Raw genomic sequence first — 14127 nt, forward strand, 5'->3', positions numbered from 1 at the left:
ACAACACACCAGTGTGTACAAAAGAAAATCTTGCTAAATAATCTTTATGCAATTCAGAATCAAACAAAGTCATTTTCAATTTAAACCAGCAATTTCTCAAATCTGAAAATATTCTCATACACTATATACAGAAAACAAAGTTTGCTTTTTAAAATATAACCACAGCACTGTGGACAGTACTCCATGACCAAACGGTCTTCAGTTCCTAGCATTAAGTCCTATCCTAAGAACAGATATCTGGCACGAGGAATTACCCGTATAGCCCAGAGACTGTGGGGGGAGAAACTCAATAAAGCAAAACTTGTGTGAACTGAGAACTAAGCTTTAATTAAATCATCCACAGGTTCATTTATGAATGTAGAAAGCCACCCAACCACAAATCCTAGTTCCATACCTCCTCCTCCCCCAGCTACACACAAGGTATCTGTCATGCAGTACATACCTGTTTGGAAGGTAGGATTTGCTCCAGGGTACATGTTAGGAGAATAGGCAGGAGCTGCTGCGTAGCCCACAGGAAAACCAGCTGTAGGGAAACATACAGCACAATAGTATTACCAATGAAGAAGTGCAGCCACCTAAACACTAGGCCTCCTTATTGCTGCTTCTAGAACTCCACAGACTGTGCTCAAACAACACTGTCTTTAGTTATCTTCTTGTCCCAGAATTTTGATGAGTCACAAACAGCCCAGTCTTTTAGATCTATAATTGAATGCTCACATTCTACAACTAGGAGGAAAAAAAAAAAGACCAGGCAGAAATTGAGTCAGCAGTCCACTGTTCTGAATAGCTGAATCAAGGGGCAGGCATGCAACTTAGTGTGGAGTGGCATGTGGGAGGTCCTAAATTTAATACCAGAGCCAAAACAACTTTAATCCAAGCACTTGGGAGGCAAATGCAGGTAGACAGCTGCCAATGAGGGCTACATATAGCATGACCCTGTCTAGATAAAAAGTAAATAGCTAAATCATAATTTTAAGCATAAGGAAAAGAAAGGAGATGAAGAAAGGAAGAGGGGAGAAGGGAGAAAGAATCTAGAGTCTCAAAATCCCAACATCCCTGGCAGTTTCACTCCACAATCACAACATTTGTGAGTCGGCAACACTGCTCAGTCATTACCCTCACCTGGCTTCACTACACTAAGTCTGAAAGAACCAGGATTCAAAGTAAGCTTGGACCCACCCTAGAGCCTACTTTCTGCTGATAACCAGTGTAGGTGTCTTACGGCCATACATTCTTAGTGGCTGCAAAGGTAAGAGTCACAGTATTATATTTAAAAGTTAGTAATGTTTGCTCTTGTTCTTAGGCACTGGTTCAAACTCCTAAATTCAATTCAGGCATCTTCACATTTCTGAAGTTCTAATCCCCAGCTCCCTCAGATCAAGGTGGCCAGTTAGGAACCCAGGTTGTCAATAACATTATACTCAAGTCGTTTTACTAAAGGGGCTCTAACTAACCTCAGTGATCCCCAGAATGGGAAAATGCAATCAGAATCCACATAGAAGCACAGGCCGACAAGCTGTTAAAGCCAGGCTGTCCTCACATGAAGTTCAGCTGACATTCCTGCTTCACAATCTGACCTCCACAGTCTTCCTAAACCCTGGAAGTTTCTGCTGGAGTGGTGCCCAGAAGAATCCCTGCAAGGGCTCAGTTCTCTTCTCCACGAATCCAGGCTGCTTCCCTTAATCCTCAACCCGACTCTCCTCTACCTCAGCAGAACTGGCCAGGTTCTCCTCTGGATTCTTTCTTTCCCACTTCCTTCTCCAGTCAGTAATGCAGTGTGCAGTGCACAAATGTTTCATCAACTTTACTCATTTTGGGCATCAAAGGCAATGATTTTTACAAATGTCCCGTGGACAAACCTTGAAAGAACCACTAGAGGCCCAAAGCAAACCGGATCAAGCAGGATTCATTCACCCACAGGACAGTGCTTAGGTAACAGAGAATTGGTTAGGGAAAAAAACTTTTTAATGATTAATTATTGGAAAGTCAGAAATGACACTAATTAGATCATATTCCATAGTTTTCTTCAATAACTGCCACAAAAACAGAAATTTCCTCTTGTCCCTCATACATACTCAGGAAACCCTCTGCTCCAGAGCTTCTTACTAGAGTCTGTCCAACCTTCTTACTGAGTTACAGCTCTGAAATTCAACAGAAAACACACCAACACACACTTTCTAATGAACCGAGTCATGCCACACCTGGTCTGCTGTGGGCACCAGCGCCCCTCTCCATCTCCTGAGGAGCCCTGCTTCTTCTATACCCACCTTGCTCCATTCCTACAGCCACATGGAACCCATTCCACTCATCACTCTGACCTAAACTGAACACAGACCATCTCCTAGGCAGCACAAACCCCAGGAGGCAGCTGTGAACGGCCCTCCGCTGACTGCAGAACTACAGTAAACCAGACTCTTACTCTTTCCAACATCTAGTCCACAGGCTTCTAAGCAAGGCACGGCAATTCTGTTTCCTTGTACTCCTAAAGCTCTTCCTGAAAGGGTTCTTCAGTTGTTACCAAGGTTTGTCCCCTTCAACATCAGCTCTACCTCCTTGGCATAGAGAGGTTGGACAGGTAGGAAGCAAGTGATCCTAAACACTAGCCATTTTTATGAGACTGGTCACTTTATGACAATGCCTTCAAAGAACATGAACTATGTCAAAAGACAGCGCTGGCAGTGCAACCCACAGGGCCCTCCATAGACATATATAAGTACAGCAAAACCCCAAAAAAGAAGACAAAAATTCAACTTACATGAATCCCAACTATACTGATATCACTTCTTAAAACTCAACTCTGGACAGCATATTGCTGTTATCAAGGCCACGAGATGAAAACACTCCCAAGAGTACAAAACAATGCAAATCTCTATACACAAGCCAGCTGGACAGTATCCTAAAAGCTGTTCAAGTGTTTACTCTCTTGGAATCTACCTTGCTGGTCACTGCCACCAACACAGTTATTAACGAAAGCCCAAGGCTAATTTACTTAAAACATTTGGGGAATAGCAAACCTTCAAATAACTGACACTCATCACAAGGAAGTGGGCTAAATAAGTAAATTCCACATAGACAGATTATTATATTTACATAAAAACAACAGGACAAGCAAGTCTCTGCAAACTCATATAGAAGTGGTTCCTACAATGCATTGTTTGACAAATGCACCCAGCATCTCTTCTCCAGACACGGCTGCAGTCTGGATGGAGGAAAGCAGCCTCTTCCAACTGGGTACCTGATGATGGCTAAGAGGCCCATGATCAAGGCTCTTCCTACCCAACCACTTTTCTCCCTTTATCTTCCATGAACATCATTGCCCTAAATACTGCATGTGTTCCTTAATCCTTCCCAGTGTCCACATAAAGGTGAGCTACAAGCACAATGTGTCAACAACATGGGGAAGAAAAACAAGTGTGAATTCTGGTGGTCTTTTAACACTGCTGTGATAAAACAAACAAAAACCAGACCCTTGAAGAACTCTGAAACCAGCTGAAGTCCTCTTTAAGTCATGCCATACTCCAAAGCTATCTCACCCAAAGGGCTAAGAAAACTAAACCCCACTGAAGTGCATGCATGCTTCCTGAAGACGGTTGGGCTTCTCAGAGCATGCCAGCTTGATAGAAGCTCCACACTTCAGGATGAGGACCAGAGGAAGCCTGAGCCTTGCCTATGCTGAAATATATACACATTCTATTTCTGAGTACAGGAAGAATCACAGTTAGCTGGGAAAGGAAGACAGCAACTAGACAACTCAACTTCTAATACAATGTGTGTCACACCCTAAGCAAGGGACAGGACCACATGACAGGAAACAAGAAATAGGTATTGAAATGAGAAGCAGAACCACAGCAATCCAGAGATTGCAGCCACCAACAAGCCAGCTAAACAATACACTGGAGGAACAGGGAGGGCAAGCTGGTCTGACTCAACACACGGCTCTGTAGTAGATTCACACACCATTAGCAAGATTAGTGAAATGGAAACAGGCAGGAAGTTATTCATAAAGAGCTAAGAAAGAAACACAAAACACAGTGCTTTCACACACTATGGATGGAATCACAGTAGAGGCCAAAAAGCTACTGCTACCACTGGAAAAGAAAACAATCCAAACCCAAGAAGCTCTCTAATGCTGAGCAAAATAAAAACACTACATCCAATCACAGCACGGTAAAAACAAAACAACAATAACAACAGTATCTTAAAGACAACAGAGCACATGGGGGAGAACAGCTATAGCGGCACATTCAAAGCAAAAACTACTCTCCTAGAAACCAAGGACAATGTAGTTGCATCTTTAAAAGCATGAGGAAAAGTAACTGCCAATATAAAAATCTGTATTCAATGTTGGAGGTAAAAAAGGGGGTGGGAGAAATTCCTTTCCTCCTAAAAGATATATCAGTTCCCTGGAATCTTATGACTTTGACCTTATATGGAAAAAGACTATACATATGACTGTGCCATAAACTCAATGATACACATTCTTACTAAAACACACAGAAAAGACAGACAGAATGTGAGCAGAGGCAAAAACAGACTGATATTCAGAAGGAAGGGGAAAAGCTCAAGTGGACTCTCCTCACAGTTCCCAGAGGGACAATAGTTCTGCTAACACCTTAATCTCATATTTCTAAATTCTGGGGAGATGAGACATAAACTTCTGCTTCAATATACAAAGTATGTGATAATTAACAGACATTATAGGGAACAAACAAAATTACATCACCAAACAAAAGCAAAACAGACATTAACACACCCAACACCACAACCCCCAACTATACATATATACACATTTCCCAACTACACACACCCACACCATACCACCCACACATAACACACACAAATCCAGTGACAGCTACAGGAAATATGGTTTTTTTTTATTTCAAATGACGTATTTTAGAAATAGTGGCACATGCCTTTAATCCCAGCACTCAGGAGGCAAAGGTAGGCTGTTCTGAATTTGAGGCCAGCCTGGTCTACAAACCAAGTTCTAGGACGGCCAGAGCTACGCAGAAAAACCCTGTCTCAAAACAAACAACAAAACCAGTGGATCTTTAGGTGGACAACAGCATATAAGGACATAGTACAAAAATGTGATTTTTTTTTTTATGCTGGACACAATGGCCCACACCTGTAATCACTGTCCAAAAGAGGGCTGAGTGTTAGAGGCCAGCCTAAGTTATACAATCAAACACTGTTCCAAAAAAAAGTTCAAAGGCTAATAGAAAATTAATAAAAATTTTATTAGTTCAAAAGATGGCAGGAACACTTGAGTTCCCCCCAAACACACACAAAAAAAATACATACATACATACATAAATAAACTACAAACAAAAAAAGGCATGGCAAGGCCAGCAAGACTACAGTAAGTTGCTGTTCAGCAGGTTAAAGCACCCGTGGTCAAGCCTAACAACCTGTGTTCAATCACTGGGATCCACATGGTGAAGGAGAGAACTGATTCCCTTAAGTTGTTCTCTGACTTCCCCAGGTACACCACGGCACGCATACATAACACACACAACAAATAAGTAAAATAAATTCCTTTAAGAAGATGACAAGGTATAAATGAAAATAAAGACCAGATCTTATAAGTGAGGAAACAGCTGAAGATATCGATCTTGCTGAAGACCCAAGTTGGATTCTCAGCACCCACACGGTGGCTCACAGCTGTCCCTAACTCTAATTTCAAGGACCCTAACATCACAGTGTTCCACGTCTGACTACTACAGGCAGGCATCATCCATACACATGATGTACATACATGCAGGCAAAACACTTAAACACATAAAATAAAAACCAAACAAATATATGAGGAAACGATAATAACAAACAATAATACCAATAATTATTACCCAGTCAGCACTTGGAGGAAGAATTCCCTCCATGTCCCATCAGTCTTTATGTTTAATTTATGCTTGCCTAAGACCCTATGAGCACATAACCCACATATCCAACACCCTGGCTACTAGGACCCATCAGGGAAATTGAAATACCTAAACCAAAAAAACATACAAGGTAAAGAAGTAAAGTATAAAACACTACATAAATGATACTTAAGATTGCTTCAGCATTACAGAAGCTTTCTCTCTCAAGTGATTTTTACAATATAACCCACCTAAAATAATGGTTTGCTCTAAAAATCTTCTGACTGTGGACTGGTAAGTGACAGCCAAAGGGCCAGAACATACACTACGGGTTTGTCAGAGTTGCCCCGTGCAGAGCACACCCCAGAGCCTCAGCTTGGATCTCCACACAGGACATGCCAACCCCTGCCTGCCTGAAGAGCAACAGAGTTAGCCTGTCAGCACCCACAGCCTGGCCCACCTAAAGAGCAGAGAACTCAAGTCTTAGGCGAAGACCAGTAGGTAAATAAACTTCATGGGTGTTTGGTTATTGCTCTGGCTCCAGATTCATTCAGCGTCCTCTTCTGCTATCCCATTTAAACTAGTGTTAATACTTTAATACCAAATTGCTTTTCATCAACACTGGAAAACTTGCCCCCCCCTTCTAATTTCTCTAAGTCCTTCTGCTATGTTATTCTCAAAATTTTTAAGCAGTCTATTTCCTCTCTTAAAAAAAAAAGCATTTGTGTGTACATTAGAATACGTACATATATGTAGGTACCTACGGGGTGGAGGGCCAGCAGAGGGTATAAGACCTCCTGCAGCTGGAGTAATGGCAACTGTGAGCTGCCTGATATGGGACCGTAACTAAGAGCCACACTCTCCCCACTGAGCCATCTCCGGTCTATTTCCTCTAGCCTTCACTTATCTGCACTCGGCTTCACTCTCAGCAGTGCTCTATGTTCACATTCCTCTAGATCTCACTGGACTAACCACCCCGGACCCCATTTCTTTTAGTTTCAATTATTTCTTTCCCCTTAATCCCTCTTCGCTTTGTTCTCCACTTAGAAATTTCACTCTGTTATGCAAGCATTCTACACTTTCTTGTGACATGGCTTCTACCTGCTAGTTCTGACACAGCAGTTATTCTGACTGATGACCATTTTCTAACAGCACCCGTGTCTTGTAATAATTTTGTGTATGAGCAGGTAGTACTTGCTGCAGGAAGGCCAATTAACCTATATCAAAGGCAAATGCAGTAATTCTGCATTTGCTGCTGCCAGGTACTTCAGAGATTATGCATCAGGGTGACTATGTTTAATGTTTTCAACTTCTGGATGCCCCCACTAGGAAAGGTTAAGTAAGAAACTAGAGCCTCAATGCCCGTGAATGTCTCTAAGCACCTAGGAAAGACTGTTCTTCTCAGAACCCGTACAGATACACAAACTTCCTTGTGGAGCCAGCAAATAGACTTTGTCCAACCCTTTAGTGGGAGGCCCAATCTCAAGACTGAGGCGAGAGGCCAGTGACTCTAACTCCCTGCACACGGAAGATTCTTAACATCCTTTTCTGTCCCTATTTGGACTGCTAGAATTCCACCAGCAGCAGCAAATGCTCCAGGGCAGCCAATATCTACAGCTCCCTGGCCAAGGGAGCTGGGTTTGCATCACTTTCAAATCCCTGTCATCTTCCAAGTTCAGTTTCATTCCATTTTCTTAGAGTTTTGTCCCAAAATGGTTTTCCTTAGTCAAAGTATTTCAAATCCCAGAGTGAGAGCTGGACATGGTGACAAGCCTGTAACACCAGCTACTTCCGGAGCTGAGGTACAGAGATCACAAAGTCAAACTGCTTTGGCTATACAGTGAATTCCAGGCCAGCCTGAATAACTTAGTAAATCTGTCTCAAAACTACAAAAGGGGTAAAGATACAGTCGGCAGGAGAAGTGTAGCATCCACGGGCTATGGGCTCCATCATCAATACTCAAAGGGGAGGACCCACAATGAAACTTTAACATTACAAACCACTACTTCTTGTTCAGTCACCAAGGAGGACAACCATCTGTAATCTTTGACCAAAGTCGCAGTTCCCCAATGTTTTGCTTTAAGGCCTCCCTCAGCTCAGCTCTCACTGACTCCACTCACTGAGAGTGAGGATACTGTCCAACAGGATCTCCTCCCTGTCTAGGGAGATGGAAGCCACGTTTACTAGGACACAACCCAAAAAAAGTGTGGACAGGGGTTGTAAAAACACACTGGGCTTTCCTATATGGCAGAAGCCATGAGGTTCCTACTCAAAGGGGCTGAACCTCACAAAGACTGAGAAAGTAAGATGAACTGAGAGGTAGAGAAAGAAGGTCCTAGCCGGGCGGTGGTGGCGCACACCTTTAATCCCAGCATTTGGGAGGCAGAGGCAGGTGGATCTCTGTGAATTCGAGACCAGCCTGGTCTACAAGAGCTAGTTCCAGGACAGGCTCCAAAACCACAGAGAAACCTTGTCTCTAAACCCCCCCCCCCCCAAAAAAGGAAGGTCCTGGCCCCACCCACAGGAACAACCAGCTCCAGACTAGGCCAGACATCTCTTGACTTTTCTATCTCATGAATCTTCTTTCCTTCCACAACTTGAATTAGGTTTGTCCACTGTCTTAAGGTTCCTACTGCTATGTTAAACACCATGTCCAACGGCAACATGAATGAGGAAAGGGTTTATTCATATTAAACTTACAGTCAGCATGAAGGGAAATCAGGGCAGGAACTGAAGCAAAAGCCATGGTAGACACTGCTTACTGCTTGGCTTCCCATGGCCTGCTCAGCTTGTTTTCTTATACAGCCTGAGACCAGAGGTGGCACTGCCCACAGTAACCATTAATCAAGAAAAAACCCCACAGGCAATCTGGTGGGGACAGTTTTGCAACTGAAGGTCCCTCTTCCATCTAGCTGATACAAAATTAGCCAGCACATTCACTGTAAATGTTAATGTTACATGGCCATGAAAAGTGTTCAAAATTCAATAATGAAAACAAAAGTCAATTTGCTTACCTGGATATCCAATTCCTTTGGCATTTGCATAGGGAACCCCAGAAGACCCAGGGCTATAAACAGGATTCATGATTTCAAGAACTAAAAAGAGGGGAAAAAAGGTGATTTAGCCCAGTTCTTGCTTCCAGAATTTTTTCATTAGCACCAAAGAGCAGGCAACAAATGTTATTCTAGTCCACTATAAAACAATGTATTTTCTGCTGCTCCCAAACAACAGAGAATAGAAAATAAATATTGGATGTTCCAATAACCATAGGTAGTCTTTTCTCCATAACTCTTCAATCCATCAGAGCTAAGGGAAATGATACCTACTACAGCCCTACTTAAGATGCAAAAATTCTATAATTAACCTCAATGCCCTTGTAACAGAGAGTTAAATCAAGACATATCCAGAATATAAAATATCATGCACTTGTTTTTAAAGGGTTCGAGCCTTTCTTAGTGACAGCCCTTGTCTAGAATGTGCAAGGCACTGGCTTCAATCATCCACTAGAAAAAAAAGGCTACCATGAGCCTAGCATGATAGCTCTTCTCTGTAATTCCAGCACTAAGGAGTCCGAGGCCAGAGGACTGACTGCCACAAGTTCAATAACATTCTAGGCTTGTGTGAGAGTCTGTCTCAATAAACAAACAAAATGTATAATAGTATGTGAAACAAACAGGGCAAACTACTGCATCACGCACTATGGGCTAAATCTACACTCACAGATGGGTAGATGCACCCCAGCATAGGAACAGTCAATCTTGAAGGAAACGCATAAAACATGTAATCACCCCAAGACTCCTTCTAAATGTATTTTTCCTAAAAGATTATTGTCCAGACACACTGTCAACCTGCTCAACGTTTTGACATTTACTAATCTTTTCTCCTGCAAAGTTCAAGAATTTGCACAGCTAGCGGGGCGATGGTGGTGCACGCCTTTAATCCCAGCACTCGGGAGGCAGAGGCAGGTGGATCTCTATGAGTTCGAGACCAGCCTGGTCTACAGAGCTAGTTCCAGGACAGGCTCCAAAGCCACAGAGAAACCCTGTCTCGAAAAACCAAAAAAAAAAAAAAAAAAAAAAGAATTTGCACAGCTATTCTTCTACCCCATCTCCAAAAGAAGCAACACTTCATTAGTATATCCAAGAAGTGCCTCTTAATTCTATCCCCCAATGAGATCGAGTGTGAGTTTGCATTATTCTTCATCTGGTAACTCACTCGCTGACTAGACATTAAGAATTGAGGTAATTGTTAATTTAAAATGGGAGGTGTAACAGGGGTTGGGGAAACTCACTTTTTAGCTTGCTGTGAAACCTAAAACCACTCTTTTAAAGTTTCATTTGTATGAGAGAACACAAATACACGTGTGTGGGGGCATCCATGGAGGTCAGAGAGGCTGCTGGATCCCCTCAAGCCGAGTTACAGGGAGTTGGGAGGTCCCTGTTATAGGTAGGTGCTGGGAAACAAAATTGGGTCCTCTTCAAGAGCAGGAAGTGCTAGTAGCCACTGAGACATCTCTTCAGCCCCCAAAATTGCTCTTTTTAAAAATAAAAAATAAAAAAATAGATAGTCTGGGCTTAACAGCCTACAACTACACATGGAAGGAAGAGACAAGAGGATCACAATTTTAAAGGCAGCCTACTTCACATCCTGAGTTCCCAGACACTGGATAGTACAGGCCTATGAATGGAGAAAACAAGAGCCAAAGGCATAAGAGAAGCAAAGTCAGCAGTGTGTTTTATCATACGCCTTTACGTGGTGGTGCATGCCTTTAGTCCCAGCACTCAGGAGGCAGAAGCAGGAACTCTGTGAGATCAAGGCCAGCCTGGTTTACAGAGTGAGTTCCAGGGCAGGATCCAAAGCTACACAGAGAAACCCTGTCTTGAAAAACCAAAAAAGGAAGGAAGGAGGGAGCGAGAGAGGGAAGAAGAAAGGGAAGGGGAAGAAAAGGGAAGGAAAGGAAAAAGCAACCGCCAATCCTCATTCCTCTAAACTGCATGGTGCTTCTGTTTCACCTGTCACCTCTCAAGAAGTAAATTCTTTCCAAACTAATTTCCTAATCTGAGCAGTAACTGGATTTTACTTTCTTTTTTTCCCTTAAAGATTTATTTATTTATTATGTACACAACATTCTTCCTCCATGTATGCCTGTAGGCCAGAAGAAGGCATCAGATCTCATTGATGATTTTTGTGAGTTACCACATGGTTGCTGGGAATTGAACTCAGGACCTCTGGGACAGCAGGCAGTGCTCTTAACCTCTGAGCTATCTCTCCAATCCCTGGATTTTACTTTCTTAATGAAGTTCAAGATAAGCACAGTGCCATGGCTACTGAGGAAACAAGAGCAAATCACAGTTCTCTTCTAAGTTTACAGTTTAGAAAAAGCACCATCCAATACTTTCTTCAAAAATGAAAAAAAAAAAAGATACAGTAGCTGAGATTTTTACTTCACTTAACATGTAGGTTATAACTATTCTAAGGAGTAAGAAAAACCGTGATTAACAATGTTTGGTACAAACCACGGTAAGGGCCAAAAGAGAAAAGGGTGCCCTGAGGACCGAGTGCAGAGAGCAGAACTTGGCGGCACTCCAAGAGGAGCAGCAGTGAGGAGAGCCGTGGCAGCACGGCCATGAAAGGAAAGAGGCATTTCAGAGAAGTCAGAGTACTCCAGAGACCGAAGATACTTTTCCTAAGGGGATTAAGAAGTCTCACGGAATTAAAAACTGCAGGCTGGGACTGGGGAGATAACTAAGAGGCAATGTACCTACCTACCTGCCTAGAATGTTCCAACCATGGGGCAAAATGTCTTAGTGTGCTCAAGCAAAAGCAGTAACAGTTCTGGAAACAAATAAATGCAAAAGCCCTCCTTGAATTATTTATTCAATGGCGAGAGTCCCTCAAAGACTGTGAGCTCAAAAGTCGTGGGAAATCCTGCGTCTCAGTCTCCCTGCATCTCCCAGTGCTCAGCACACAAGGAACGTACAAATACCTAGCTAATACAGGCAGTACATGAGACTCCTAATAACAAAGCTTAATTTAAGGCATTTAAAGTCTCACTCAGAATTATCAAAGCACATCTGATTAGCAGATGAGAAATGTAAACCTATCACATCAAACAACTTATACAATATGTACCCTCATGTGTTACTCTCCAAGTGTGAAAGAGAGCCAATACCTAATTTCCAGTTCACAGGAACATCAAGCAGTTTGAGGAATACATGAAATGAGACTATGAAGCAAACCACGCAAACCCAAAAGGAGGGCACTGTCAAGGGCAAATGGCTGTTCTTCAATGGTATTAACACAGGTGAGGGAGTGTGTTTGAGATAAAATTAGATTTACACTAAAGACAATAGGCAGATTTTGTTTAGATTCTGATTTATATAGAAATCTGAAAAAGAATAAAAAAAAAACCCTATATTTTAATGATATAGCTCGAAAATGAACACAGGCTGAATACCCAACAGTGTAGTTAGTTATTTATGGTAATGGATCGTGTTTATATCAACTACGTAAATTTTAAGAAAGACAAAAGAATATAACAATGTGAATGACACCTGTAATTTAAAGCATTTCTTTAGAAAGGACAAATACTGCAAAGGATAGTAAACTTGACTTCATCACATGGGGAGTATGACTGCACACAGTATCTCCATTTATAATGAAAAAACAAAGAAAGACCCAGAGAGCCAATCTGCCTGTGCTTCTGGTGCCAGTGATCACACAACTACCACCAATCCCTATTCTGAGCTGGTGCAGACCAGATCCCGGACCTCAGCTGAACACGGGTAGAATTCTAAGGTCTCCTGTTTGCAACTACTTAACTGTGGGTGGTTTGATGCCTGTATCAGAACACACCAACCACACTTACCTGTAAAAAGACAAGGATTCCTCAACTGTAAATTCAGCAAGCATTACAAGCATGTCTTTAAAATGACTTTCTTGAGTTTTCTAGAACTTGTTTTTATGGGGTTAGGGATTTAGCTCAGTGGTTAAAGCACATAAGGCTCCAGGAGAAAAGACAAAATTACAAAATAAGGCAATCAGGATAGGTTTTTATTATTTTTATTCATGTTTGTGCCTTTTGAGTGAATGCCATGTGTGTGAGAGTGCCGTGGGTGTCATGTAGGGTGCCGGATGCTTTGGAGCTGGGGTTACAGACAGTTGTGAGCTGCTTGAAGTAGGTACAGGGAAAAGAACTTAGATCCTCTGCAGGATCAGGACGCACTTTGAACTGCTGAGCTATCTTGCCAGCCCCTAGTCTCAGTCTGAGAACATACCATAATACGTTACTGAAGCAGTAATTGCAAAATGTTCAAGGCCTGATAGTCTAGTGTTTCACAGTAGCAGCACTTATTTCAGAGTGCTTTAATCTCTCTACCCAGAGGCACCAATAAATAAGATAGACTCTTTAGAGAAACAAAATCAATAGTGGAAAGTTCCAGTGATGTCTGATAGCAAGGAGAGTATACATCTCACAAGAAAACTCTGCACCCCACCCCCAAACTCAGCTTTTACTACTGCCTGCGACCTTCCAGGGCAGCAGAGAACAGTCAGCTCTCAAAACACAGGCAGAAGCAGGTATTATTGTTACACTGACATGCTCTGAAATTGTTCGCAACCGGTCTAGAAAAATTAACTCACTACAAGTTAGGGAAGACAACTTCCTTAAAACACAGGACCTACAAAAATTATTTTTAAAAAGCACCTGTTTTCTTTTTCTCAACTCCAATCACCTATCTCTGCAGTGTTATGCTACTTCTTCCCCAGGGTTTGAAATCACTTTAATACAACCGGGTATGTTATCATTCTCTCTAACGTTAAAATGGGCTAAAAAGCAGGTGTAGAGCTAGCCCAAACCAATCCGTGGCCGCTTCCTCCTCCCTCTTGGGTTCCATGTACTGGCCTTACACTTGCATTCTTAAAGGAAGGAGAGTGAAGGGCAATCCCGGCAATTGCTTCTCCATCACCACCTGGATGAGCGCAGAGGCCAGCAACTCAAGCCTGCGGCACCCGTCTACCAGACCCTAACTTTTCATTTGTTTCTGGTCACAACTAATTTTAATATCCTTAAAGGTTTTCTTGCATGTCAAAATATTCCAAAATGCTGCACGAGTAAACTACAGATACTACCAAAATAAGCCTGCTTAACACAAAGACTTAAAGCAAAATCTTGACCAAATCCCACCATGGTAGCTACGGCATTAGGAAAAGTAGCCTAGGTTTCTCAAATCTTGGCTGACAAAGCAAAAACCACCCATCACCTCTA

General features: G+C 42.3%; 1 protein-coding gene across 4 annotated transcripts in view; it reads right to left on the reverse strand.

The window, feature by feature from the left end:
- Fam168b (family with sequence similarity 168 member B) overlaps nucleotides 1-14127 on the reverse strand; it is a 31699-nt gene that overhangs the window by 16766 nt on the left and 806 nt on the right. For all 4 annotated transcript variants that reach the window (XM_057751211.1, XM_057751210.1, XM_057751209.1 and 1 more), the window contains exons 2-3: nucleotides 8876-8956; nucleotides 443-523 (exon numbers count right to left, since the gene is read on the reverse strand). In XM_057751211.1, the coding sequence (XP_057607194.1) occupies nucleotides 443-523; nucleotides 8876-8945 (151 nt within the window). In that variant the 5' untranslated portion in view covers nucleotides 8946-8956. The remainder of the gene's footprint in view (nucleotides 1-442; nucleotides 524-8875; nucleotides 8957-14127) is intronic.

The sequence above is a fragment of the Chionomys nivalis genome, chromosome 19, assembly GCF_950005125.1.
Source record: "Chionomys nivalis chromosome 19, mChiNiv1.1, whole genome shotgun sequence".
Classification (NCBI taxonomy): domain Eukaryota; kingdom Metazoa; phylum Chordata; class Mammalia; order Rodentia; family Cricetidae; genus Chionomys; species Chionomys nivalis.